The sequence below is a fragment of the Sordaria macrospora genome, chromosome 5, assembly GCF_033870435.1.
Source record: "Sordaria macrospora chromosome 5, complete sequence".
NCBI classification, from domain to species: Eukaryota; Fungi; Ascomycota; class Sordariomycetes; order Sordariales; family Sordariaceae; genus Sordaria; species Sordaria macrospora.
Window position 1 is genome coordinate 1,252,176 of NC_089375.1, and position 27,013 is coordinate 1,279,188.

The 27,013-nt window shown below is 51.1% G+C and overlaps 5 protein-coding genes across 5 annotated transcripts; 1 reads left to right on the forward strand and 4 right to left on the reverse strand.

The window, feature by feature from the left end:
- Positions 1–1,468: 1,468 nt before the first annotated feature.
- Positions 1,469–1,984, reverse strand: SMAC4_13785 (uncharacterized protein; the record flags this gene model as incomplete). Its single annotated transcript, XM_066091615.1, has 1 exon — positions 1,469–1,984. The coding sequence occupies one exon, from the start codon at positions 1,982–1,984 to the stop codon at positions 1,469–1,471; it is 516 nt and encodes a 171-aa protein (XP_065947117.1).
- A 5,667-nt stretch (positions 1,985–7,651) lies between these two features.
- Positions 7,652–8,746, reverse strand: SMAC4_11611 (uncharacterized protein; the record flags this gene model as incomplete). The annotated part of the gene is made up of 1 exon (XM_066091044.1): positions 7,652–8,746. One exon carries the CDS (start codon positions 8,744–8,746, stop codon positions 7,652–7,654), a length of 1,095 nt encoding a protein of 364 aa, XP_065947118.1.
- A 1,897-nt stretch (positions 8,747–10,643) lies between these two features.
- Positions 10,644–15,728, reverse strand: SMAC4_04068 (uncharacterized protein). The gene is made up of 3 exons (XM_003346587.2): positions 14,126–15,728; positions 12,344–14,057; positions 10,644–12,286 (listed from the first exon to the last, which is right to left on the reverse strand). Exons 1-3 carry the CDS (start codon positions 14,507–14,509, stop codon positions 11,637–11,639), a joined length of 2,748 nt encoding a protein of 915 aa, XP_003346635.1. The 5' UTR covers positions 14,510–15,728; the 3' UTR covers positions 10,644–11,636.
- Positions 15,729–19,039: 3,311 nt separating this feature from the next.
- On the forward strand, positions 19,040–21,561 carry SMAC4_04069 (uncharacterized protein). The gene has a single exon (XM_024655563.2). The coding sequence runs from the start codon at positions 19,235–19,237 to the stop codon at positions 21,287–21,289; it is 2,055 nt and encodes a 684-aa protein (XP_024511439.2). The 5' UTR covers positions 19,040–19,234; the 3' UTR covers positions 21,290–21,561.
- Positions 21,562–22,435: 874 nt separating this feature from the next.
- Positions 22,436–26,291, reverse strand: SMAC4_04070 (uncharacterized protein). The gene is made up of 2 exons (XM_066090043.1): positions 23,176–26,291; positions 22,436–23,108 (listed from the first exon to the last, which is right to left on the reverse strand). The coding sequence occupies exons 1-2, from the start codon at positions 26,286–26,288 to the stop codon at positions 22,928–22,930; spliced, it is 3,294 nt and encodes a 1,097-aa protein (XP_065947119.1). The 5' UTR covers positions 26,289–26,291; the 3' UTR covers positions 22,436–22,927.
- Between the last annotated feature and the right edge of the window lie 722 nt (positions 26,292–27,013).

The window sequence follows — 27,013 nt, forward strand, 5'->3', positions numbered from 1 at the left end:
ACACTGTTACTCTATTGTTCTATCCCAGCGATAATACTCCTGTGCTTGTAACGGTTCGTCACAGTGGCGTTTTACTCTACCTACCCCTAGGTAAATGAAAGCACGTCGAAACGGTCAACCACCTGCGCCTACAATAATCCCTTTCCACCTAAATGCTACGAACTCTGTCTATAAAAGACAGTCATCGTCTGACTTACGATACTTTGCTAGCAATCATCACCATCGCAGCAACTCATCTATCAATCACATAGCGCAGCGTTTCCGTGTATCAAACATGTATGATACCTCTAGGTTTGTATTGTATGTTACCTGGATGCCACTACATATGCATTGGGATGAAGAGAAAACAAGATGTGAGAGAGAAGAGACCGAGTCCGGGGACTCGGTGGGCATACGCTAGGTAGATAGGTGTTACGGGTAAGGCTGAAGTAACAGTGATGAACCTTGTTCGTTAGACGGGGGCGGGGAGTGGGTGGGAAGATAGGTTGCAAGGGGATTCATAATCTTTAACGACAGTTTCCAAAATGACGGTATAAAAATAAAGGGGAGAATTCATATCTAAATCGCTAGTTACTTAAAATACTGGCCACATTGACAACCAAAAGCATCGGCACGATACATGTACGATCCTCCGCTGAAATATTCACATTCACAACACCCACCACCATTTGGCATTGCCTCCCATCGGTTATCCACCTTAAGCATCCAGCGGCTTTTGCGCCCTCACCATGCGCCACCTAATGTTAGAATGAATCTTGGCTTCCCTGATGTCACACGGACATATGCCACACTCCTGGTAGCATACGGGCATATGCTACACTCCTGGTGGCATACGGGCATATGCCACACTCCTGGTGTCATACGAGAAAGACCTACATGTATGCAGATCGCTAGATGCCTTGGAGCCCCAGGTGACAAGGACCTGTACGTACTAGATAGGTACCGTTTCCCTTTGGCATAAGAAGGTCTTGAAGCCCAGCCTTTCTTTAGAGGTTGAAAGGACCAACAAGGCCTTCGAGACCAAAGTAGTTTATCAGCGGAATTGAACTACTGTTCCAAGCCCAAAACACTGCCCTTGTCACACCTGAACTCTCGGCGAATAATAACGGCGTAGTTTGCGATTTCCTTCGGGGTCCACCCCAGGTATTTGGGCATGAAATAGACAAGGAAGCCCTCAATGTCATGTGTCGGCACCACAGACTGGTAGAGATCCAGCTGCTTCATCTTTTCGTCATCAGATCAGGGCGCGAGGGGAACCTAGATCTCAGGGTCAGCTTCAGCTCGTCTCAAGGACTCACGGACAAGGAAAGTCTTACACAGTAATCCTCGGACGTAATGTTGGTGAACCCAGCGTTCTTCATTCCATTGTCCATCGAATCTGAAGAAACCACGCTGACGTCGAGCCCGGTCTTCCGCTCAACCTCTTTCCAAATTGGACCCCACTGGGCCATGGCGGATTCATTAGGCATCATTCCATTAAAGCAAAAAATTCAGCATCGCAGTCAAGTTGTTCAATCCAACTGCCCGGCTTGCAGCACCGATAAGCCTCCTTATACAGGGAATCCCAATCGTTAATAACACCGGTAAGCCAGCGAATGTGAATGAAGTCGAAGTAATTCTCTTGATAAGTCCACTTCTTGGATGCGTCATTAATCTCGAAGCTGGCGTTTGGAGGTACCCAGCTAGGTTGAATAAGGGAAATGTCGGTGCCAATTACGTTGCAATTGGGATGATCGTCTGCAAAGTCACTGTTATATGAAAAATAAGATGTTAGTAATCGAAGATCGATCCAGGAACCTGACAGGTCAGTCTTACATGGCCCAGACTCCTGCACGTAAAGATGGTCAGTAAAGTTGAGTAAAGGGAAAAGATGGCGGCCCAGGTTGATCAGCTTACCAGTGCCAGTACCGATATCAATAGCGTTCTTAATCTCCTTCTCATTGAGCGGGGACGTATACAGCTTTCCATCGAAAAACATAACCATGGCCGCGTGCATGATATCCAACAACTCATTTGCCTTGGCATCATTAGGGCCCCTGAGTGGTGCACATTGTGACAAGGGCAGAGTTCTGGGCTTGGAACAAAGTGTTCAATGCAGCTGATAAACTACTTTGGTCTCGAAGGCCTTGTTGATCCTTTCAACCTTCAACCAAAGGCTGGGTTTCAAGGCCTTCTTATGCCAAAGAGGTGTAGTACGTACTGAGGTGCGTACCGAGCCTTGTTGCCTAATACCTCGAGGTATCTACCTAGCGGTCTTCATGTGGATTTTCCTGAGTGCTTTTCAGCCATTCTCCTTCTTTCCTCTAGCATCGGCCTCTGTCCGGTCTTTGTTGTTGTTGTTGTTGTTATTTTTAACGTCTACTTCCGCCTCCCGTAGGGCATGAGACGTGCCGCACCGGTGAGTCTAGCATACAAAATTAAGAGCAATGCCCTAACTGTCCACCAAAACTATTAATCCGAGGGCAAACCGAGGCCTATTGCCAGTGTAAATCATGTGTTGCCCATAGCGTAAACGCGGCCCAACACTTATAATCGAATCGCCCAGTGAGCGAGCCGCCAGTACATGACGGAACCTGTAGCACAAAGGAAAAGATAAAAGAAATGACAAAATCACTCCTCTAAGGTTGCGCCTTTTTGAGGCAGTGAAATAAGCTTTTGATAGCTGCCATTGTCTGGCTTCGGCGAGCATTGGCAGTAAAAATGAGGAGAAGTAGTAGTCGGGACCAACGCTGAATGACTTTGCGAGGTTGTCACAGTCTCGTGTCATGGCGCTTGAATTCACTGCACGCAATAACCAGACGATGCTCCAATAGGCTGCGGTACCTGGTTAGGATTGAATCCAACTATTGATTTGGTCCCGCAGTTTGTACATACAGGCCAGCTGACCAGGTTCCATGATAATAGATGAGGGAAGATAGAGGAAGAGCAAGTTAGAGGAAGAGGGAGGAAGCGACGCCAATGCAACTGGCGGGGTTTAGCGTTTGGGCTAGAACGTTCATGGGCGGACATTAGATTTTACCGAGCGACGAGACGAATAGTCGGATCAATGAAGTAGGGCAAGACAGGCAGATGAAGGAGGTAGGCTAATGCAGGCAGGTTACGGCAGGAAGATGAAGGAGGAGCGACATTTGCAGGTTTGTCAAGCCTTTTATCGGCCCGGACCGACAAAAAGGCTTGACACCCTTGTCGCTAAATTCTTTGCTTCACCCACATCAAGACCGCGCTCGACGAGATCGAGACAGCAGCATCGAAGGCTCTCCGAAAAACAATGCCGGTCTGGCTGCCGACACTAAATTGCAAATCTTTCAGCTTGCCCTCAAGTGGTACACCAATATCCGAACGTCGAAGGTTTGCGAAGCACTTCCTAACTCTTCTTCTTTTCTAGATCCTGAACAGGGCAATAAACAGGGCATCTAGACGCCTCATCGCGCTTCTCCAGGAGGAGCTGGGCAAGTTAAGTGGCGAGAACAAACTCATCGAGGATATCAGAGAGACGGATGAGGTACTATCGAACCTCAATCTCGACAATAGGAAGTCCGGGTGCCGTTTCTGAGAATGTCAAAACGACGTTTTCTGAAGATGTTTGGTAGTGCTCAGAATCAGTTCCTTGGATGGAAATAGAGAAAGCAAGACGTATATTCTTTTTGTACCTAAGTATCAAATATTTCGCCCGTGGACGTCAAAACCCGGCCCCATATCTTGAATGACTTGGCTGTTTTCATGCTACTCCAGTCCGCATTCTGGTTGAACTGGCCAAATAGGGAGGAGCTGGAAGCAGTGCGAGCAGATCACTGTATGTGATTCTCTCTGCTAATTACACTAATTCGCGGTTATCTCTGCATTATACCTTTGGATCCTTTCGGGCTTCCTCAAGAATCCTCCTCATCCGATCATACAATCCCTCGTCCTCTTTTTCCCACTTCCACCCGTTCAGAAATACTGCTTTCCGTAGTCTGTTGACCCAAGGTATCAACGGCTGGTAGTATGGCGTGAAGTTTGCTTTTGCGGATTTGATGAAATCCCCTTCATGATCCACTTCCCCCTTCTTCAAGCTTGCCAATGATTCCAGGTCGCAATAGCTCCACTTGTCAAACTTTCTAACAACCTTGCTCTTGTTTGGGCCGTCGTAGTGGACGCAGATCCAGAACAGAACCCAAAAGAATGATTCGAGATCGTGCATGAAGGAATGTTGTTCGCCCAGAAGGATCCCAATTGCTATGAACGCCCTGGTGCCGGTTATGCCCTTTGCTCCGGAGGTACTTTCTCGTTCCTTTCTAACAGCAAGGTCTAGGTCGATTAGGAACGAAGGCCAGGAAGGGTTGTTGTCATCCTCATTAATTATGAGGTTGTTGATGGAGATGTCTTTGTGAAGGAGGCCGGCATTTGTCCTTAGGAAATCGTGTCCGTCAATGCAGCCTTCCAACGCAGCAAGTAGGGCCACTCGGGAGCTTGCCTTATAGATGGGTTGGCCATAGTCGCGAACAATGACTTGCCGATGTACCCAATTTAGCAGCGCATTACTGCTAGCCTGAGTCGTACAGGATCGCTTGCTGGAGGGTAAAGCGGCGTCGGTTTGGCTAGATGACCGTTTCTTGCCAGCTATGCTAGTACTGTGGCCTTTCCGCGAGGCACTGGCCGTAACTGTCTTGGTCGGCGGCGTCGAGTGTTCCGGCTTGTAGTTCTTCGCCTTATTAACATCTATTCCTCCTCGAACGTCGCTTCGGACATCGTCATCGGTTCCACGCACCTGGACCGTCTCGTGGTGATTGTATCGAGCTACGTTCACTACCCCTTTATCGGTCGCGTCTCGCAGCAGCTCTCCTTCCTCCACAGATGGTAGAGAACTCGGGATCCCGTCCGCTCTTCCATAGATTAGCTACCAAATTGGAACATCTATGAGAAAAACATTTTATTTTTTTTACAAGGGATTGGATGACTTGGGCAAAAACGCCGCCGTTTCTTGAAACATTCTCACCACTTCGCCCACTGGGCGATTTGATTGGAGGTGTTGGGCCGCGTTTACGCTACGGGCTACACATGATTTATACTGGCAATAGGCCTCGGGTTGCCCTCGGGTTAATGGTCTTTTGGTGGACATTTAGGGCACTGCTCTTATCTTTGTACGCGAGATTCACCGATGTGGCACGTCTCATGCCCTACGGGAGGCGGAAGTAGACGTTAAAAATAACAACAACAACAACAACAACAACAACAACAACGTTCTCACCACCTTCGCTCTCGCCAAGCCCAGCTGACGCCATAAGGTGGGCTAGGCATACATTATCCTGGCCGCCTCCTCGTCAACCTTTCCAAACCCGGAACAGATCCGGGGCTACTTGTTGCAGGAGTTTGTAAAGTCAATACATTGCGTAACAGCTAAGTCACCTTACTTACAACGCAATTCCAACTTTATGTTCAGCCTTCCGTCGATTCAGATGGCATAGTTCTCGTAGGGGGCCTGCGTATTATGACGAACCGTTACAAGCACAGGAGTATTATCGCTGGGATAGAACAATAGAGTAACGGAGTAGTAGCCAAAAGGTACTGGTAGGTTGTGATAGCTATTGCTTGCTGAAGATCCGGTAACAAGAGGCCTGGGAAGGCCTTCTTTTATACCGGCCTTCCTGGACTCGATATACTGGACCCGTGGACCCGATCCTTCGTCTCGGGTTCTCCCTTCAGGTCCTCCCTTCGAGTCCTCTCTTCGGGTCCTCCCTTCAGGTCCTCCCTTCGGGTTCTACCTGATTGGTCATCTAGTCTAGCCTACATAGGATTCTCTGATTGGATCGTAACACGTATCTTATCTCGTAAGTTGTTCCAAGTTTTTGAGCGCCTACTCTTCAACATTGTTTGAGCCTCCTGTAGCCGGCCCTGAGTCCTGTAGAGGTTGCCTAAGTTGCCAACTATATTGAGAGTCGCCGTATGATCCGGTCCGAGCGTCTTCTCGTAGCCTTCTAGCGCTCGCTGATACATTGTTTGAGCCTCCTTTAGCCGGCTCTGATCCGAGTAGAGAATGCCCAAGTTGCTAACTGTATTGAGAGTCCACAAATGATCCGGTCCGAACCCCTTCTCGTAGCCTTCTAGCGCTCGCTGATAAATTGTTTCAGCCTCCTTTAGCCGGCCCTGAGTCTTGTAGAGCCTGCCCAAGCTATGTGTTGCATGACCGATCGGAATATCTTCAATATTCCACTCTCCTCCTTCTAACTCTCCCATCCACCATAAGCACCTCTCTGCATGACCGAGCAGACGTTGCTGGAGTACCCAATAATTCTTGGTCGTATAGTAAGGCACCGAAAATCCTATCAACATTACCGCTAGCCGTAGAAATACTTTCTTTCCACCGTCATCTTGTATATGCAATATCCATCTATGCACTACCGGATGCATGCTATAGCTGCTTTGTTCGGACTCTCGGGCCTCGATCATAGAGTAGCGGAGCAGCAGTTTTGCTATGTTGAAAAACTTAACCTCGTTGCATGCTATATCGCGGAGCCATTTGGGCCATAGCTCCTGGTCATTTATGGCCACTTGCAGTAGACTGTGCCACATCTCTCTATTGTCGAGAAAAGACCAAAGCCGGAGCAGATTCCCAGCGTTCTTATCCCTCGTCTCGATTGCGTTGAACGATATCGTCCACGTCGTCCACACGCTGCGATTACCGTAGTCTAGCAGGCTGGAATCCATATTCTGGAAGAGTTCATCCCACTGCTGCTCATATAGGCGAATATACGAAGCGACATGAAGGTTTAATTCTCCCATATATGCAGCGGCTTGCGCGAGTACAAGTGGCAGACCTCCTAATAAATGTAGCAACTTTTGCGCATCATCATCCATCACTGAATTAGCGCGTTAGCATCAGCTTTAGGGCTGAGTCTCGTAGTAAACTGGAATACTCACTTAGTTCCTTCCCGTACCACTTCTCGAATATTTTCTTACTCAAGTCTGGGTCAGCAGATTCAATGCGCTTGGATTCGCCAAGCTGTGCTAGCTTGGACAACCGGGATGTAATCAAGACTGCGCCGTGGTCACTCGGAAGATATTTTCGAATGTCATAAGCGCCCGGTATTTCTCCTTGCGTATGATCCAGATCAACGTTATCGAAGATCAAAAGCCAATCGACATTATCATCTTTTGCGAGCCACTCTTGTACGTGCTCCGCAATATCGTTGAGATCGACTTCATCGCCTGTTTTTGGACTTCTGATATTCTCAGGAATCTGGTCTTTTGGTATCCTCTTTGCACAACTGGCAAAGCTTTGTTTAAGGCTGTCTTCTGATGTGCCGTCTAGCCAAAAGATGGCACTGAAGGCAGCTTTGTATTGCCGTGCAAAGTTGACAGCTAGTTGAGTTTTCCCAATTCCGCCGAGCCCGTGAAGAACAAAGACATTGCACCCTTGTTTTTTCTGGTGGCAAGGAAGAAGAGATTTCTCAATATCAGTAATATCAGAGGGTCGAGGCACGAAGTTGTTTGATATCGGCATACCCCGAAGAGAGAATTTGACTCTATAGTGACCGCCTTTGGTCTGTTCGATGTGGGTTTTATCGTGGCGAGGATTGGTAATGCGCAAGTCCTTTAAGCATTGCTGATCCTTCTCCGACATTTGCTGCATCTCCTGGTACCTTGCAGAATCACCAAGCGGGTTCATAGCTTCTTACGGACCATGTGCGTACCAAGAAACCCTTCCACTCCCTAAGTACTCATCCAAAACAGCCTTCGCAACTAATGCAGCAGTAGCCGCCGCATAGTCCTGCCACATTTTACTTTTGTGGCTGTCAGCGTAGTCACATACCCCTTTGATCACAATAGAAGGCAGTTCGTCCCAAGCTCCCGCACCCTCCATCTCTATGCCGATGACTTCTTCTGCAGCAAGAGCATTGCGGTGCTGCGCAGAGCGTATGACACTGTCTCCGGACCCTATACGGCCAATGTGTATCTGAGGAAGCGGGGACGATCCTTGGGCACGATGTCGAGTAAGCCTTTGCCTCGGAACCAACCAATTGCTGTCGCAGCCGAGTTCATCACACTCAATTTCCCGGGATCTCTCGCAGATAGAACCTTGTGTGTAACAGCCGCAATCCAAGGTAGGGTCGTGATGTTTATGTTCGTAAGCATCGTCAAAAAGTTTGTTCTTGTCTACTCCAGGGTATTTGTATTTGCCGGTTTCCCGCTTTGGGTCCGTATCATCTTTCTCCTGAAGCTGCCGTAGGTACTTTGCAGCTTGTTCTTCAACCTCAGGGCAACCATCGTCTCCCAGCGACCTAAGCAAGCTCCGAATATTCTTGTTCGGTCGCCCGTACACATGCTCAGCTTCAACCTTGGCCTTAAAGTGATTGGAGTGTTGTCTTCCAAAGTCGCGGTGAATCAGGATGTTGCTGATAATGGTATTGCCGAGGATGACTTCCTGACTCTTCTTGGGGAACGGCACCCCGGCGCAAATGCCGACGATCAAGGCTAGGGAAATATTGGGGTAACCGATTCGGACGGCGGTAGCTGCACCGGCAGCCGGAACTTTGCCCATGGTCTCAAGAAGAACAATAACCACATTGAACCTCCCGATCCGCCCATGCGTATAGGTGTTGAAGTCCCTTTCGGCCCTGGCATACCGGTGCCGGTTACTGCCCTTTCCATCCCAGAGATCGTCGAGGAGTAACAAAACAGCTGCTCGTTCCTTGGGCAGTGCGCAGAGTATCGCAATCTCAAAGCCGTTCTTGCTTGCAGGAGCGGCGTACTTAAGGCCGTCCCCCATTGTCGTGGAGCGGGTGCGTTGTCCAATCTAATAACGACGACACCAAGGCTTATCGGTTTTCTAAACGTCCGTATCAATCCTCGCGTTGAAAATGGTGATCTTTTCGGTATCGCGTGATGGACGAGATGTCTGGCAAAAAGAAAGTTGGGCTCTGACTTCCACCACAACCGACGGGAATTGAGTAGAGGTATCGGACACAGCCACTTTGGCACAGCTGTCTTGCAAGCAGAAGACTCGTCAATGTCGCGTTGGGTACATCGTTGGGCATAGGCAATTGAGAGGCCCAGGGCGCCAAGCCCAGAACGGAAAGGCGTTGGTCAGCCTTTACTGTAATGGAGAGCTGCTCTGAGTGGATGGGTAAAGAGGAGAAGACAATGCATTGGGAAGATGGTCTTGATTGGATGCTTGCTGGCTATGATGCCCTCCACATCACGTGGTTGAAAGTCACGATGAGCTTCAGGAAAAAAGGTACATTCAGGAACGGTGAGGTGAGGAAATGAAGTAATGAGCGTAAACGGGTTTTCCGAATGTGAAGCCTCAAAACAAAATCCCAAGATCACCACAGCGGTTTAGGGTTACCGGCGAGCACCGAGAGGAAGTTTTGCCCAGGAACGTAGAACTGCTAGGCGGCGCGTCATTCCGTTGAGATAATATCGATTATAGCCGTGGCTAGAATTCCCAAAAGAGCCTCTCCATTACATTTGGTCCTCGCTATCTATTGCTAAAAGATTGAGCGCCCCTAAGTATCTCGGAGACTGACTGAAACGCGATTTTACTGTAAGCGCCGAGGGTCACGAGAGAAACTCACCAAACAAAAAAAGAGCGGGCTCGCCGCGCCCCTGCAACCGTCTCATTCCACCACTAACCCCTGGAGATGACGCCTCAACAAAGAAAATCAGACGCAAAGAACAACAGAGGAAGGCCAACACCATAGAACTTGTACTTAGTATTTGGAGGGGAGGTTGGCCATGGCTTCAGACTAGGCAGTCTATGGGTGTATTGCAAGCCAACTGCATGGTTATGACGTGCCAGGATGGAAAGGAAGAGGTAGGCTGATGCAGGCAGATGAAGGTAGGTTAAGGTAGGTACATGAAGGAGGTCCATCGTAATCAGTTTCGTAGTGGATTACTAAACCGTGATCCAACAAGACAAGAGCGAGAGATTCCCTTGCTACGTCCTCATCTGCATATACATAACTGGGCCAAGAAGTACGAAGAACCAATTAATAAGTGTCTTCTGACTGACTGCAATCTTGGTGTTACCTGTGTAAAAGATCTAGCCGCAGTGTCAGAACGGTCTACTTTGTTCATAATCCGCCAAATTATATTCATCTTTTTAGCACCGCCTCCCCATTTACCGTCTTGCCTCCGTCCGAACGACGTGGATATGAGGTAATTGTTCAATTTTTTGACCCTACCACGTGATTAAAAGTCCCGGTTCATATCCGACTCCCATACATAAGCTGACCCTCACTGGCTTATCTATGGGAGAGCGGATGGGATCCCGAGTTTTCCAGTGGGTATGGTCGTATGTGCTTGTTTTCCCCTCAAAATCTACTTATAATTCAACTGCGCCGTGGATGGATAACTGGAACTGGATCTGGAGGTAATGGTTTGGTGAGGATGGTGTGGTGGTGATTAATTTTTGTTATCATTATGTTGGTTGGTGACTTTAAATGGAAGTGGGTATTTGGGGTATTGCACGAAGATTGTGGGCAAGTTGTATATGTAGAATGCCTGTCTGTATTTCTGTGTGTGGATCATGCCAATACTTTGTGCATTGTGTCTGACTGTCCGTCCATGCCATGTTTATTGTGCTGTTTCGTTCGATCTGATACAATAGTTTCTTGAATGTGCACTGTGCTGTTACTCACTTTTCTTTGATTTCAAGTGAGGCAGGCAGAGTGAATGGGTGAGTGAGCGACAAGCAAGTAAGTAAGGTATCGTTGATGTCACCAACCAAGCCGACTCACAAAGCTCAAGCGGATTGACTGATCACGCTCACTTTCTCGAGGAGTCGATGGCCATGGTGGTGGTATATGGAGTAATCTACCTAGAACTACTATCGTAACGGAAAATGTGGCTTAAAGAAAGACAACAAAACTAGAAACTGTCGTATCAGGACGTTGACGTTGCGCTGTTCAAGTTGTTTGTGGTGATATGCAACTGAATGTTAACAAAACGCTTGAGAAGCAGCATGTGAGTGAGGGTCGTTATTTTGACTAGTTGGATGGACTTTGGTAGGCGAGGAGGTCGAGGGAAAATAAAACTTGATATCTTTCAAAAAAAGGGAATAACGCCACGGAATTCGTTAAGAACATATGTTTGTGTGTGTGTGGGCGGCCGTGAATGTTGTGACTATGACATGAAACGAAAAAAGAGACCATATGTCCTTCCTTTCCCTCTCTCTCCTTCCTCCTTTCTCTCCTTTCTCCTCTGTCTCCTGGCCGTCCTTGTCCATTTTTCTCCTTCTTCCACTCCTCATGCTCCTCTTCCCTCATCCTGCCTCCCTGCTCCCCTCTCTTCCTCTCCTCGCACAATTTTATCCAACATTCCTTCATTGCTTTTGCATTTGCATATAAACAAAGAAGAGATGGTGGATGGTGGTAGATGATGGTGGTATGGACAACGGAGGTGTGGTTGGATAGATAACAAAAAGGAGGTAGTAAATAAAATAAAAAAGTAAATCAACATGAAGTATGGGGGATATCTCTGGATCAACTACAAAACAACACGCCCTTATCCTAATTCGTCGTCATGATATTCTCCCTTGTGCATGTGTGTATCCAATTAAACTTTCGGATCAAACAATCAACTAGATAGACAGCCAGTTCCTCGCACTAAATAGAAAGATAGACAACCCCTTTCGCTCTTTTCCTTCAACAACAAACTTAGCGAGAGCCGCCGAGGGCGCTGATCCTCGCACCAGAAGGACGGTGGATCAGGGACTCTGCGTGCTTGCCGACGAAATTGCTTGGCTCATGCGGGATGGGGTTCTCACTCTCGCTCCGTTCGCCGGCGAGCTCATCCTCGTCGTCTTCGAGGATTCTTGTGGGGATGTCATGGTGCCCCAGGCTATAGTGTTGGGAGGTGCGCTCAGGGGTCGTCGCCGTGCTAGCGATTGACATGCTAGTGCTGCTGCGGTTGGGAATGAGATCCGGTGTGGGCGGGATGCTGGAGACCCGTCCACTCGCACCGGGGTGGAGAAAAGAGTCGTCGCCGGCCTCGGTGGTCGCGACCGAGGTGCCGTCATCGCTGTGGGCGATTGAGAGATTACTCCCTCTCCTGCTTTTTGAATACATCCCGGCCCCTTTCGCCGAGAGTGGTTCGTGGTGTGTGCCGAGCTCAGCGTCTTGCGCCAGCTGGAGTCCGTCTACCGCCGCTTGGCACTGTTCGGCGATGTTACGGATGATGTGCGCGATGGCATCGGTCTTATCCTTGAGATGGCGGTCCGCCACGTCGACAAATGTCTGGGACGAGATGCGCTTGCTCGCCAAGGTAAGGTTCTTGATGAACCTCTCGTTGTTAGGCTCCTCGCCGGCTGTGTAAAGGTTAGTATCCACTTCACGGTAATCTGGATAGACAAATGCTAGCTTACCAGTAGCTTCCTCCGCCTCCTGCGCAGCTGCTACAAAGCCAGCCTCAATCTCGGCAGCCAACTCCTGTGGGGAGGTCATGGTCTTGACAATATGCTCCATGTGATGATGTTGGCCAGAGATCAGGCTGCGAAGGTGAAGCACCACCCGGCGGGCCTCATCCCGTTGCCGGGTAATGGTGTTGTTGGTGTGTTGCAGGGCAGTAAGCTCCTTCCTGTTTCTCTTACGCTCCCTCTCCAACTCCTCGGCGATCTCCTGCTGAAGCACAAGGGCCTCGAGGGCATCATCGCGCTGCTTCTCGGTACCCTGAAGGCGCATTTGTAGGCGGTTATAGTCGCTCCTATGCTCCTCGATAAGGCTGCCCAGACGATGGTTCTCGCGCTTGTGCTTTTCGATCTTGGCCTTGAGGTCCTGAGTCTCCTTGGTGAGGGTCTCGGCAAAGGTCTGGAACTTGAGGAACTGCTGCTTCCAGCTTTCCAACTCATCGTTAAGGTAGTTGTTCCTCTTGGTGACCTTGCTGAGCTCCGTCTCCATACGCCCCTTAAGGTTGATGAAATCCTGCCAAGCTTCCATCGCATCGCGCGAGTACTGGTTCCGCTCCCGAACAATCTCGTTCAGGTGTCTCATAGATACTTTTGTCATCAGAGGTTTCTTAGCGGAGCCACCAAAGACGGCCTTGATGCCGGTATTGCGGCCCATCTTCTCGCAGACATGATCCATGACAGACATAACGGCATCCTGGTTCCACCAGTCAGGGTCCTGGATCGACTCGACCTCTCCACGCATAACAATGATCTGACCAGCGGGGATCAGCTTGCCACCGCCATAAGCGGAACGAAGGTGAGGAGGAACGCCAGAAGGCGTCACATCTCCGTTGAGAGCTTGAGTTAGACGCGTCACAAACTTATTGCGCTGACTGACGGACAGGGCGGTGGGTGGGCTAGAAGTGAGCACAAAGTTACGGTCGAGATCCACAACCAGAGCATCCGCCGGAGGCGTGAAGAGCGACCTACACTCGGCCGTAATACCCAGGATATACGGACCAGGCTCTTCGACAAGCTGCGTGGCATGGCGGGCATGAACGATGGGAACATAAAGACCACTCCACTCATAAACGCGCACAGCGAAGCGAATAGTCTCAGCAGCCATCGTCAACATGGCCGGGTAGTGACTGACAAAGATGATGCGGCGAGTCGGCGAGATGGCCGCCTCGATGACACCAACAATGTTGGGAATAGACAAGCAGTTGAACAGCGGCCACATGGCAAAGTTCTGGAAGCCGGTGGGCGACGAGGGGAACTGGTAGCACAGAGCGTAATCCTTCATGTCGATGCGGACCAAGTCGTTCAGGCGAGGAGCAGGGAAGCTGAGAATTCGAGACACCTCCTCGGCGTGGAAAAGGTTAGTAGCCTTGTTCCAGTGAATCCACATGCCACGAAGATAGTCGCCGAGCAGGTTGTAAAGCGGGTAGCGAGAAAGGAAAGACAAGCAGTAGGGGATCCAGTACTGTTCATCCGGGTTGTCGAAGAAATCGGGTTCGGTCCTCCTCCTGAGTTCGCGGATCGTCTCGGCTCTCTTCTCGTCGGCGCGCGACCATACACGCAAGCAAATTCCGTACAAGGTGTGGGAGGAATCCTGCTGAAGAACGAAGGCATGGTGAACGCAGTGTGGTTGGCTTCGGCCAGTGCAAATTTCGACGTCATGAGGGAAGCAAGCCTGACAAATATTGGTTAGCAAACACGCAGATAGGCTGAAGAGGCGGTGATCAAACATGATGAACCTACCCTCATGGCGTTGTGAAGAGCGCGAGCAATCTCATTGTCCTGTTCCAACCTCGGACTGCTACCCAGAATCTCAGGAAGCCAGAATTGACCAACAGCACCCTTCATGTGACCGATCTTGCCCTGAGCCGGAGCAGGAGCCTTGACCCATTGTGAAGGCTCACGGCCGACACCACATACCATATAGGCATGAGTCAAAGTCTTGGGGGTGCGCTGAGGCTTGCCATTGAGTGAGTTGGGCATTGGTTGAGTGATGCGGGAGTGAAGGGACGAGCTGCGGCTGGGGATGGCGGGATTGACGTCGGCTTGGTCGCGGGTGACGGGGCGGGCGTCACGGTCGCCGGTCTGTGGCCGCTGGAAGGAGGCGTGGGTGTTTAAAGAAGGCATGGTGTCGGTTTAATGTCCCAAAGGGACCTGGACGGCTGAGAGAAGGTCGGCGGCGTGTTGGTTCAGAGCGTGTGGAAACAACGAACGGTATCGAAGAGATGAAGTTGGTTGATCGGATCGATAACGTGGGCAGCCACTACCGGCGGGGGCTGCCTTGTTTCCTCCTGCCGATCGCTGGACTTGCCAAGTTGGGTGATGAAAAGGAAAGTAGGTGGTGTGTTTGCGAGGTAGTCCCGGGTTCGATAGCGTTTGTGAGTTGAAGAGAAAGTGAAGCGGCCACACCGATTGCTGTACTAAAAGGTAGCGAGAGTGAGGGTGTTGGTAGTAGAGATTGACGACGGCGACGACGACGATGATGGTGATGGGCAACACACACACACACACACACACACACACACCAAAGTTGGGGACCGGTGAGTGATTGGCAGTGGACGGGAGCCCTTGGAGGTTGACAAGACACACACACACACGAGGGCGGCGGACCGGGGAAGGGAAACCTGAAGGGCAACCTAGGAACTTTCTCCGAGGGACTGGGAGGTTGGCCGTGTTGGTGGAAGGCTCTCTAGTCTAGTGTAGAGTCTAGACATACACACACTGAGAGTCTGGATGGGAAAAAAGGCACCAGCTGCACAACACAGTCGCGCAGTCGAACAAGGCTACCAGGGGACTCCTTTCAACGAAGAAGGGGGGACCTGAAGCTTGGGAGAGCGGAGAGAGAAGGAAGAAGTGGAGGAGGAGGAGGAGGAGGAGATCAGGTGTAGGATTCCACCCACGCGAAAGGATGGGGACGGCAGAGACAAAAGGAAGCCGGCAGAGTCGCAATTGCAGAGAAAGTCGGGACTGGGAGTGAGCTGAAAGTGCAAAGGACCGAGCACTCTGGCAATTGACAGGGGGTGGAGGTGGAGGAGGGAAACGAAGAAAAAAGGAAATGTGATGGGCCACTTGAAGCGAGCATGGGATTGGAGTAGGAGAGAGTCTGGACGGAATGAGGTCAATACGGGGGGCCCACAGGCGGACTTTTAGAGCCAACAGGGGTTTGTTACTCTGTCTCTTGTCTTTTTCCGTGTGTTGCTTGTGTCGGCGACATCGACGACGACAACGACAACGACAACGGGTGTATACCGTGCTGTACCACATGGCTTGCTCTCTTTTGCGGTTATTCTGTTTCCCCAGATTACCTCAAGGTGTCTCTGTTTGACGCCGAAATGGAAGCACCAGGAGATGGGATGAAGGTATCAACAAAATGGAGTGAAAACAGAGAAGAGATTTCAGTTTGTTCGCCCGAAGGTACACAGTTGAATGCAATGCCAATGTCAAAACGCCCAGCCAACGGAGGCAAAGCACGGTGTCCTGCACAGCAAGTGCAACATTGGCCTTGCACATCGCCTGCAGCATGCACTCCGGCCTGCAGCCAGGCGATTTTGATGGAGGAGGGGGGGCCCATCGACACAACCCATCTGAGCAGCATCTGGGAACTCTTGTTGGTCGGTTGGAGTGAGTGAAGCAAAAGACGCAAAAAGACCGGGGCCCGGGAAATAAGGTGGAGGGCCAATGGTACCCCAATGAACCCCCCCCAAGTGGCATCTCAATGGACAATTTGGAAGGAACGAACCTCATCCAGATCCATCCAACGCTAGCGGCATTGTTTCGCTGCTGCACCACTGCTGCAAGAGTGTTGTGTGCCTGTGTGCCTGCCATGTGCCTTGCTGCACTTCTTAGGGGAGCCCGTCAGGGGTATCATCTGGACCTCTTGTCCGGGATCCGGGCCCAATTCCAGCTTCCAGCCGGGGTATCCTATACTTAAAGGTCGCTAGCAAGCATGGGCAATCATCAGAGGCCAGGGAGGTATCCGAGACTTTGTTAGGCCAACATACAAAACCACCATCTCGGTTTTCCAAGCACTTTGCTCTCTGTCCGGAACACGGAAAACACTTTCTTTTCCCTCCACAATCCGCACCCACCCAGCCAAGAAGGGGACATTTACGATCGATCATTCTAGCCTCTTGCCCCTTTTCCCTTTTCCTCGGTCTCTATGTGTGGCCCCTCAGGCCCCTCTTCTTTTCCCCATTACCTTCATCTGTATATGCCGCTTGTTGGCCGACTTATCCCCTTTCGTTTGTTTCAAGGCGTCATCGGATGGAAAGCCGCAGTGTAGTCGGATCAAGCATTTGGTCAGCATTTCGTAGAGAGACGGCGACGGCGACGAGATGGGCACAAGACTCTACGGTCTGCCTATTTCTGGACTTTAAAAACACACCACAAAACTCGCCGAGTTGCCATGTTTTCCGATGGCCAAAGTGGCGCTTCACTCTCGCTCAATTTTTCTAGTAAGTCGTTTGCAATTTGAAAGAGGTAGTGATCGTCACTCCCCCTCGTCCGCCCCCATGGCACATTTTGAGTCCATTGTCCCACCAGTTGACCACGGAGGCCATTCCCACGAGCCATGCAGTGAGCCATGGCACGCGATGCCACCCTTTTCGAGAATCTATCGGTGCTTTGCCCATGCTGAGCCAGTGCGCCGGGTCCCTGAGAGGATCGCTATGCATATCGTTTCCACTCTCTTCGATATGTCCGTCGATGCAAGTGTTAGTGCTGTCTTAAACTGCAAAAAAAAAAAGAGCCGACGATGCTTGTCCACGATGGCGGCCCTCAGCAGGATAAAAGCAATTCCAGTGGGTAGTGGGTGTGTTGAGGAGTGAGTGTTCGACTTCAGCCTGTACCACGTCTACCACAGTGTATCACGACGTCCATTTTATACGGCTACTTTTGTTTCATGGCGTGGAGCGGTGAACTTGGATGGCTGACATCAGGCTTCTGATATGTAAGAAACTGTGAAATAAGCTTCGGCTGAAACAAGCCACAAGAGAGCCGGACAATTGGTCAGGTCTTTTCAGTGTGCCCAGCTGCAGCTGAAGGCACACACACAACTTCCAGGCTGTGGACGGTGGGATCTCGCCGGAATCTCGTCCATCGGCCGCCGTCTCAAAGGCCCGAACAATTCACACACATGTGTGTTGGGCCCATCTGTTTGTTCGCATGGCCGACAAGAGATTCTAGCGTTTGATAGGATAAGGTAGAGTATCGGAGATGAATCCCGTATCCTCTTGCTTTGCTTCTTGTTCTGCTAGCTGCCGCTTGTCATCACAGTTGTAATCGTGACATCACGACAGATAGTCAGCCCTTATTCTTTTCGGTCCAAAGAGAGCCGACAAGAAAGTTGGGTTACACTTCTCAACAGCGTACCACCAAAGTGTGGTGATACTGGCGGCTGTTATAGGTGAGGGGTCTGATATTGAACCACACTTGCAGGTCAATAACCGTGCACTTATCAACAAGAGCCTCCAATATCGCCCGCCTGGTATCCCGAAATACTCCCAACGACAGTCAGTTGGTTAACCTGTCCACACATCCATCCATCCATACCGAAGATACTCACTCGGGAGCAACGGAGAGCGGGAGAGGCCTTCATCCGAACCCCACCTTCAACCCGCAATGGCGTACGGCATGTCGTTGTAGTCGACGCTATTACAAACGGCCGAGGAGGGAGGAGACGACGCCTTCGGACGGAAACCGTCGATGGGAACCACCAACAAGAACACAACTTCAGCCATCGCAAAAACGCACATTGTATCGGTCGGCATGTTCGGCCGAATGCCGTTCCCCTCGAGAAAAAAAATGAAATTCAAAATGCAGATTGCGCGGCCCACACTGGCAGAAAACACCCGAACAACCTCTCCCAGTTTTGGCCAGGGTTTGAAATTGAATGCCCCTGGCTAGTCCCAATCTAGACAAGCGGGTTGCATTCGCTTGTCCCGCCCAGAAGGCCAGGAGTGTGATTGATGTGGATGACATCCAGGCCGACCCGATCATCCTTTCTCATCCGTCCATCACATTTCCTTCATGCGGGGGGAATTGGTGTAGTAGGTAATCTGGACATGTGTGAAAGCCGATTCGATCAGAGGGGAGAGTTTGTGTTCGTATACAGATGTTTGAAACCAAGCTGATAAGAGGCTTGGAAGCCATCCGGCTTTTACGCCCGTCAAACAACTTCATGGAGGTTTAGATGCAAGCCAGTTGAATGGTATGTGTGAGAGTTGTAGTGGACGTCTCATGAATGAGGTGAGCTCTCCTCACAGTGTACACTAGGTAGTGAGATGGCAGTTTCGGGTTTGGAGACAAGACAATCCTCACTCGATGGTACAATGGAAATGTGTGGTCATCACAGAGACAGGAATTCCGTGATTTCACAAGATCCGTTCAAAATGGCGAGGAAAACAATGGGTGGCCCATGATTTCAGTCACTATGATGAACGGGTGATGCCAGTGGAAACAACGCTCTGTTCCCCAGTGGTTCCCGCATCCGGGACGGGAGCTAAAGGCGGAATCTTCCGGCCAGCTTTTGAACCACCGAAGTTGAAGCAATCTTATCTTATCCTGATGGTTGTTTATCGATAAGCAGACTGTTCGCCCAAAAAATCCGCCACGATAAGCTTCGGCGACTGTTATCGAGCTTTGCGATACGCCAATGCTTGGGTTCGACCTTCAAAGTTAAAGCTTCCTATCTATCGCTACATCATCACTCAAAAATCCAACTCTTATCAACCAATACCTACAGTCTCCCCAACTTTTACTCTCGATCAGCGGTCATTGATATTCGGCATTTGTGTTCCATTTATCTAGCGCAACAAACCCATTCTCCTCTCGACACCATCATATCTGGTCACCATGGCCGACTCGGTGCTCAGCACCCTATGCGGAATCTGCCACGCCGAACCTCCCAAATACAAATGCCCACGCTGTCTAGCACGAACATGCTCGCTGGCATGCACCCAGAAGCACAAGATTAGAGCCGACTGCTCTGGCGTCCGCGACCCTACCGCCTTCATCCCCGCCACTCGTCTACGGACCACCGCCGGAATCGATCACGACTACAACTTCATCTCCTCCATTGAGCGCGCCTGCAAGCGCAACGAGCAAGAGATCGTCGAAGTCCGCAAAATCCTCAGCGACAAGGAATTACACCCTCAAAATGAAGATAAGGCTTTCGTCAAGGAATGGCACGGCGACGAGTTGCGCCACGTCCCCGTCGGAACGCTGCCACCACCACAATGGAAACAACAGAGGATGCAGGAGGAAGGCGCATGGATATCTGGTTTCAGCCGACAAGTACGCCAGAGGCTAAGGAAACTTAACATCGAAGCGGTCTCCATGCCCAAGGGCATGACCCGACAGCGCGAAAACGAGACCTCATGGAACCGAAACCACCAATGCGTAAATTGGCAGGTTGAATGGCTCCTCTTCAACGTTCCCGGTATTCCCACAACCGGCGAACAACAACAACCGCACCGAATCCTACACAAAGCACTCGAGAATAAGCCTCTTAACCGCGCACTAGCCGAAACCCTCGCCTGGTACCGCAGACGTCTCTCTCGACAAGCTCAAGAAGCCGAAACAACCATACCCGATCTCGAAGCCGAAGACGTTGACGCCGACGGCCGTCCCACCAAGCGCCGCAGACTCGAATCTGGCTTCGCCCAAACGAAGTCCAAGAAAATCACCGAAATCATCGCATCCCCTTACCTCTCCTCTTTGCCCCAGAACGTCTCAACCTCCGCCTGGTCCACCGATTCGCCCTACACCATCCAATACTCCATCACCGGCGCCTGGTCGCAGACCGCCTGCGACGGCTCTGCCTCGATCACGAAAACCGACGACGAAGAAACTGTTGACCAATCCCGCTTGCTAGCGGGGTGGCGGTTCTTTCTACACAAAACCTGGGCACCCTCAACTACTCAATCCGGGCAAGCGAAACCAAATGGCAAATTAATGATCCCGCTCAGCGCGACCAAGAAGCTCTCTCATGCCCTCCGCGGTAGGACGGTAGTTGAGTTTCCAACTATCTACGTCCTGTCGCCTGGTGGGGAATTGCCGGAGGGGTATGGATATGCGGATACCAAGAGGCGGAAGGAGAGGGTTGCTAAGGCCATCAAGAGGGAAACCGATGAGGCCGCGGGCGGCGAGGAGGCAGCTAGCAGCAGCAACAACTCTTCTGACTCCGAGGCTGATTCGGACTCGGAGTCGTCGGATGAGGATGGGGAAGTGGAAGAGACTTCATCGGTTAATCCTAATGGGAGGAAGAAGCAGTTTGGATCGCAGCAGGCTGCGTTCCGAAGGGATCAGCGCGATCAACGCGGTGGTGGTAGAGGTGGAGGGAAGTGGGAGCGTGGGGGAAGGGGCGGAAGAGGCGGCCGCGGTGGGAGAGAAGGGAAGAATGTTAGGTTCAAGCAGGAGGAGGCTGAGCAGGCTGAAGAGGGTGAAGTGGACGGGAAGGTCGACACGGCAGCGCTAGAAGCAGCTGTTAGGCAAGCTGCTTCTGGCGACTTCGATGTCATTCTCGGAACAGCGGAGGACGGCGAGGTCAATAGTGACGGTGACGAAGTCATTGCGGATGCTGATTCGGGATACCGTGGAGGCCGAGGAGGGCGTGGCAGTCGTGGTCGTGGCCGTGACCGCGGCGGACAGCGTGGTGGAAGAGGAGGTCGTGGTGGCGGCAACTTCCAGCAACGGGGCGGTAGAGGCCGAGGAGGATATGGAGGTCAACAGCAACAGCAGCAGCAGCAGCAGCAGAGGGTTCAGGTGAAACAGGAGGAGGCTGAGCCGAGCGTAAACATGGACGTTGACATCCCGTCTGCTACAACTTACATCAAGCAGGAGCACGTGGAGGAGAAACCACAAAAACCCACTGGTGGACTTGTCAACTACGGGTCTGATTCCGAGTAGGTATTTTGGACTCAGACTTGGCTCGAACACGCGAAATATCTTTTTTAGGGAGACGTGGGGCTAGAGAGATGGTGCGGATCTATCTTGTTGCATCCCATCCAGGGAAGAAAGAGTAAACGCCCTCTTGGTTAGACTGGACGCTGGCAACGAAATCCATGTTGTCTGTGTATGGAAAGATAGCGTTAAAAGTACATATTACTCTGTTTCCCAACGCACTGCATCGTTTGATTGTTACATTAAAGGCAGACGTAACATGTTAATTATGCATAGGTATAAATATGAGTATATGACATCCATTTATCTCAAAAAGTCTAGTTCTAGTGACCAACCACCATGACAACCTCCAATTCTTTCGCATCCTACATCCCCACTCCTACTGTCTTGTTTATAATGATAAGAACAACCACCAATTAACACATACGACCATACCCACTGGAAAACTCGGGATCCCGTCCGCTCTCCCATAGATAAGCCAGTGAGGGCCAGACTAGTAGTTGGGTCGGTGACGACCAGCGAATCCCTGGTGTTGTATGTGTTTTTCGTTCTTTTTTTATTTTTGTGCTTTCCTTCTTCCGTTTCAAATGCCCCTTTCCTGTTCCTGAGATCTTTCATTCCATTTTTATTTTTTCTCAATCATCGATCTCTACGTCTCTTCTTCCTTCTTCAGTTTACTCTTTTTTCGTTTCCCTTTTCTGCATTCTTCCTTGTTACACTATGGTTTGCAGCTTCTTCGTTTTCTTGGGGAGCGACGGTTGGGAAAAAAAGGAAAATGCATGCATGCATCTACTACATCTACCAAGGAAGACCTGGGGTACCATTGTCGGAGGTACAGAAATGTGAAAACCAAACTTCATTACCAGTTGACGTAGGCGGTGGGTGGGTATGTGGGTAGGGAACCGTGAATAGAGATGGAACAGAGTCCCGTCAACGGGATTACAGATTGAGATTTCCGATCGCTCGAAGGATGGGGCATCAAATGCCTATTTATCGTGACTCGAAGAACGATAGTATCTGGTAAGTGAACGGTTTCAGATGATGTCAAGGTAAGACATTAGGTGTTCCTCACGGGAACCAGGAGTTCGGTTGGGCCGGTGAGGCCGATACAGCTAGATATACAGCTCGATCGCCATGTCCTGCCCGAGTGGAACAACGGACAGCAGTAATTAATCATCAATGTTTGGAGATGTTTGGAGAAAGAGGGACGCAGATAAAAGTAGATAGAAAGATGTTCGATTTGAATACTCTAACAACCCCTTTTTGGCATTTGCTTTTGAATCCCATGACCCCGAAACCATTTCTTGCAAGAACCAAACCAGAACCAAGCAAGTAGCAACCCGCAAACTCCGCAAACAATGTGGGCAAAAGCGAAATAATAACCACCTCGCTGCAGGCCAAAGAAAATGACGAGATTAGATCCATGACTCTTTCTCGCCCACCTATCTTTGAGGAAAGAAGATTGGTGAAAAGAATCCAGGCCGCCCTCCTCCCTGTTGAGCCACACACACACAAACGCTACTTATTCTCCCTCTCGTGAAAAAGGAAGCTATTCTAATGCGTAATACGTAAGGGGGTATCAACACGCCAAGCATAACCTATATCTCAAACTCATCTCATCAAGCGCATCTCTTCTTTCCCTCTTTACAGATACAAACTGTTGAAAGAAACAATGTCACGCCTGATCTTGGACAAGCTGAGCTCGAACTTGTCCTTGAGCTCCTCGCTGCCCATAACGCGAGCAGCCTCGGCCATTTGGCGAAGAAGCTCTTCGAGACGGCGGAAGAGACGGATGAGCGAGCCTTCGTAGACGTTAGTCATTTTGCTGTGAAGAATTAGTTAGCAAACATAAATCGTAGGAAAAAATGATGTAAAATACCGAGAGAACATACCAAATCTCGGAGAACGGCCTTCCCTGAGCCCAAGCCAAGACAGTCTCCATGAGCTGCCACTTGAGACTCTGAACGTACTCGTCCTCGTTGACATCCAGCTTGCTTTCGGCGCTGACCTTAGCGATGATCCTGGCCTGGGCCTGGATCTCACGATAGGGCTTGGCCAGCTCCTCCTTGAGCGCCTGTGTCTCGATCTTCTCGTCGAAGATGAAGCAACTGAGAATGCAAGCGCAAATCTCGGGGCTCAACTCGTTGAAGAAGCGGTTGAAGAGCAGCTCGGCAAGGAGAAGCTCGTGACCCTCGGTCGAGGAGATCTCGCACGCAACACGGGCCTTCATCTCGACGACCTCAGCGTCGTTGATGAAGCCCAGACGGCGAAGGACACGCTTGCGAGACTTGAGCTCGTCAAGCTGCGCAACGCTGTGGGCCTGGGCAATGGCCTTCTTCTTGTCCTTGATCTGCTCGGCAAGTTGCGTCTTGAGGCTGTACTGGTTCCACAGTTCAATAAGGAGAGGAGAGTTGTGGAGAGGGTTGGCCACCAAACGCGACTCGAGGACCTCAATCTTGCGGAGCAGCTTCTTAAAGCTGTCGTCATTGATACCCATGTTCTCCATAGGATCCAGCATAGGGATGCCGTCAGGGAAGCGACGGCTGATCTCGTCAGTGGCCTTACCCACTCCGTCCTTCTCGTCGGCGCTTTCAAGCCTCTTGGGCAAGAAAACACGCAGCTGGCCGAGAGCTTTGAGACAGTTCAGAAGGCAGGGGACAACCTCCCACCTGGCATTCTTGCTATCCTTTCCTGCAGGCATGATACCCTCAGGCATCGGCTTCTCTCCACGTGCCTTGGGGTTAAAGTCGCCAGACACCTTCAACAAAACGTCCAAGAGGTATGACTCTTGGTCCGGATAAGGAGGCTGACCGTTCTTCGGTTGCTGGCGGGGGGTATGCTTAATCAGAACACCCCAGCCAAAGTCCACTCCACTTGGGCTCTTAATGTGGATGAGACGGCCCTCCTGGAAGAAGCCAACGCAGTTTTGGGGATGCTGAATGACATGGACCATATCCTTGTTGTAGTCTTCCAGTTGTTGACGGACATTGTAATAATCCTTGACAATGCTCTCGTCAGGAATGATGATGGAGTCTCTCTCCTGTTGCAGGCTGATGAGCTCACGCTCGAGCTGCGGTACGCTGGCGGCGTTCTGGAACTGGAAGAAACACCTCTCCAGCATGTACTCGGGCGAAATAGCCTCAATACGGAGCAGGTTGAGGACCATGTTATAACCGAGATGGAAGGCGGAGTTGAGCTTATCCTGGTTGCCGACAACGATAGCTCTGGCCGTCTCGGGCTCGAGCTTGTCATCGACCATCATGATGACGATACCACGGTCATCGAGACCACGACGACCAGCTCTGCCAGCCATCTGAATGTACTCAGAGGAAGTAAGAGGGCGGCGTTGCTGACCGTCCCACTTGGTGACCTGGGTGAAGACGACGGTTCTGGCAGGCATGTTTAGACCGATGGAGAAGGTTTCGGTGGCGAAAAGGACCTTGATAAGACCCTCCTGGAACAGAATCTCAATGGTCTCCTTGAGGATGGGCAACAAGCCGGAGTGATGCACACCGATACCCTTGCGCAAAAGGGGAAGGATGTTGGCGATCTGGGGAAGGTTCTTGTCGTCCTCGGACAGCTGAGCAAGAGCATTCTCGAACACCTTGTTGACCATGTTCTCCTCATCCGGGGCGTTGAACTTCATGGTGGAACTGGCCAAGGCCATCTGCTCGCACTCTCTCTTGCTGAAGTTGAAGACGATGACAGGCTGGAAATTCTTTTTGAGAATCATCTTGATGATCTTTGCGATATCCGCCTTCTCGTTGGCAGCCTCTCCGCCCTTGTTCGTCTTCTTGTTCTTGCCCTTGCCCTTTTGCTTGGCACTCCAGTCGTTGGAATCGGTACCCTTCTTCTCTTCGATCATGGCCATTGCTTGGTTGAAGTTATTCTCCTTGAAATTACCCTTCTCGTCGACAATGAGGAGGATACCCTTGCCACCGGCGGGGAAGAAGTAGTTTTGCAAGGGCGTAGGACGGAAATCGGTGTAGACGACGTGGCAGGCTTGACGATGGATCTTGGCGATCCATTCGGCGAACTGGAAGGCGTTGGGAATGGTGGCGGAGAGGAAGACGTATCTGACCTTGTCGGGAAGCAGGATGATGGTCTCTTCCCAGACAACACCTCTAATCTTGTCGCGCATGTAATGGATTTCATCGAAGACGACCCAGGCGACTTCGCGCATGATTTCGGAACCGCGATACAACATGGACCGCAGAATTTCGGTCGTCATGACGAGACAACTGGCTGTGGGATTAATGGTAACATCACCAGTCATGAGGCCAACGTCACCAAACTCGGCCTGGAAGTCTCTGTACTTTTGGTTGGAAAGAGCCTTGATGGGACTCGTGTAGATGACCCTCTGGTTCTTCTTGAGGCACTGGGCAATGGCGTATTCGGCAACGACCGTCTTACCAGCAGAGGTATGGGCGGAAACCAGGACACTCTCTTCGCGCTCAATAGAGGCGACGGAGAGGGCCTGGAAGGGATCGAGCTTGAAGGAGTATGTTCGGGCGGGTTCGGCGGGGGGCTTGTGCTCGGACAAGGGGATATACTCGTAGTCAAGGTCGGGGGGAAGGGCGACTTGATGCTGAATGTTGTGGGAGATGACGATGGACTCGCCCTCGGTGGGCGCGAAACCCTGGGCGCCGGTGACCTCTCGGGACTCTGCCGTCTGGAAGGCATCGGTCATGATGGGCTCGGCCTCGTCGGTCCTCTTTCTGCGCTTGCTGTCGCCCTGGCCATGGGGGCTCTGGGGCGACTGAACATCGTCGGCAGTGGCAGGGGCATCGCCGTTGGAAGTCGCGGGCTGGTCGACCGTGTTGTTGTTATTGTCGTTGTCTTCTTGCGGCACGGGGACGACTTGCGCTTGCATGTGGGTGACGGCGGCGGCATTCGCAGCGGCAGCAGCGGTGGCAGCTCCATCAGTCATTTCGACATCGGGAGAGGCCTTGCGCTTCTTCTGAGCGCGAGGCTGCTCCTCGAAAACCTCAAAGAGGTCATCCATCTTGACGGGTGTGGCAGATGTCGCCAATCAGATGATGTGGTATTGGCCGATAAATAGTGATGCGAAAGAGATGGAGATAGAATGCAGCTCCAAGCACCTAGGCTTCCTGAGCCCTTGTGACTGTGGGCTGAAAAAGAAAGTGGCGTACGGATACGGCCAAAAAGGTGTTGTTGGATGAAGGGGGGTTGATGGATTGCAGAAACCCAAGAACCAACGACCCTACGAGAGATGGACGACAAGACGGGACGCCGATAAAGTGGTTATCGCTAACGAAGAAAAAAAGTTGAAGGCAGGGAACCGGGACGTTGACAGTGGCAGAATTATCTGCGGGTCTCCACAGGCGGTCAGGCCAATCGATCGCTCGATCTTGTTGACAGTGAATCGATCAGCTCTGGGTATGCATCTACAAGAGGTTCTCCAATTTCTGTGTAGATGCATATAAGAGCGTCACCTCAACAGACTCCACCAATCCGAGGTATTGGAGCTCGACGGTGGACCCGTCCGCCAAAAATTCTCGGGAGGGTGTGGGGTGCCACGTCCGTCTCGTAGGGCCGCCACGAGAGCGGCTCGAGCGGCCACTGGAGCGCTGTAACTCCCGCGGACACCGCCCAAAGCTAGTGACCCCCCCCCCCCCCCCCCCCCCCCCCCCCCCCCCCCCCCCCCCCCCCCCCCCCCCCCCCGGCCCCGGTCTTTCGTTTCTCTTGACTTCCATTTTCTTTCATCTG

Excerpts from the sequence above, each read along its gene's own strand:
- SMAC4_04068 (XM_003346587.2), bottom strand. The coding sequence starts at position 14,509 with ATGCCTTCTTTAAACACCCACGCCTCCTTCCAGCGGCCACAGACCGGC. Across the intron at positions 14,058-14,125 it reads CTCTTCACAACGCCATGAGG|GCTTGCTTCCCTCATGACGT; the intron begins GTAGGTTCATCA and ends AATATTTGTCAG. Across the intron at positions 12,287-12,343 it reads GGAGGCGGAGGAAGCTACTG|CCGGCGAGGAGCCTAACAAC; the intron begins GTAAGCTAGCAT and ends ACCTTTACACAG.
- SMAC4_04069 (XM_024655563.2), top strand. The coding sequence starts at position 19,235 with ATGGCCGACTCGGTGCTCAGCACCCTATGCGGAATCTGCCACGCCGAA.
- SMAC4_04070 (XM_066090043.1), bottom strand. The coding sequence starts at position 26,288 with ATGGATGACCTCTTTGAGGTTTTCGAGGAGCAGCCTCGCGCTCAGAAG. Across the intron at positions 23,109-23,175 it reads AGGCCGTTCTCCGAGATTTG|CAAAATGACTAACGTCTACG; the intron begins GTATGTTCTCTC and ends AATTCTTCACAG.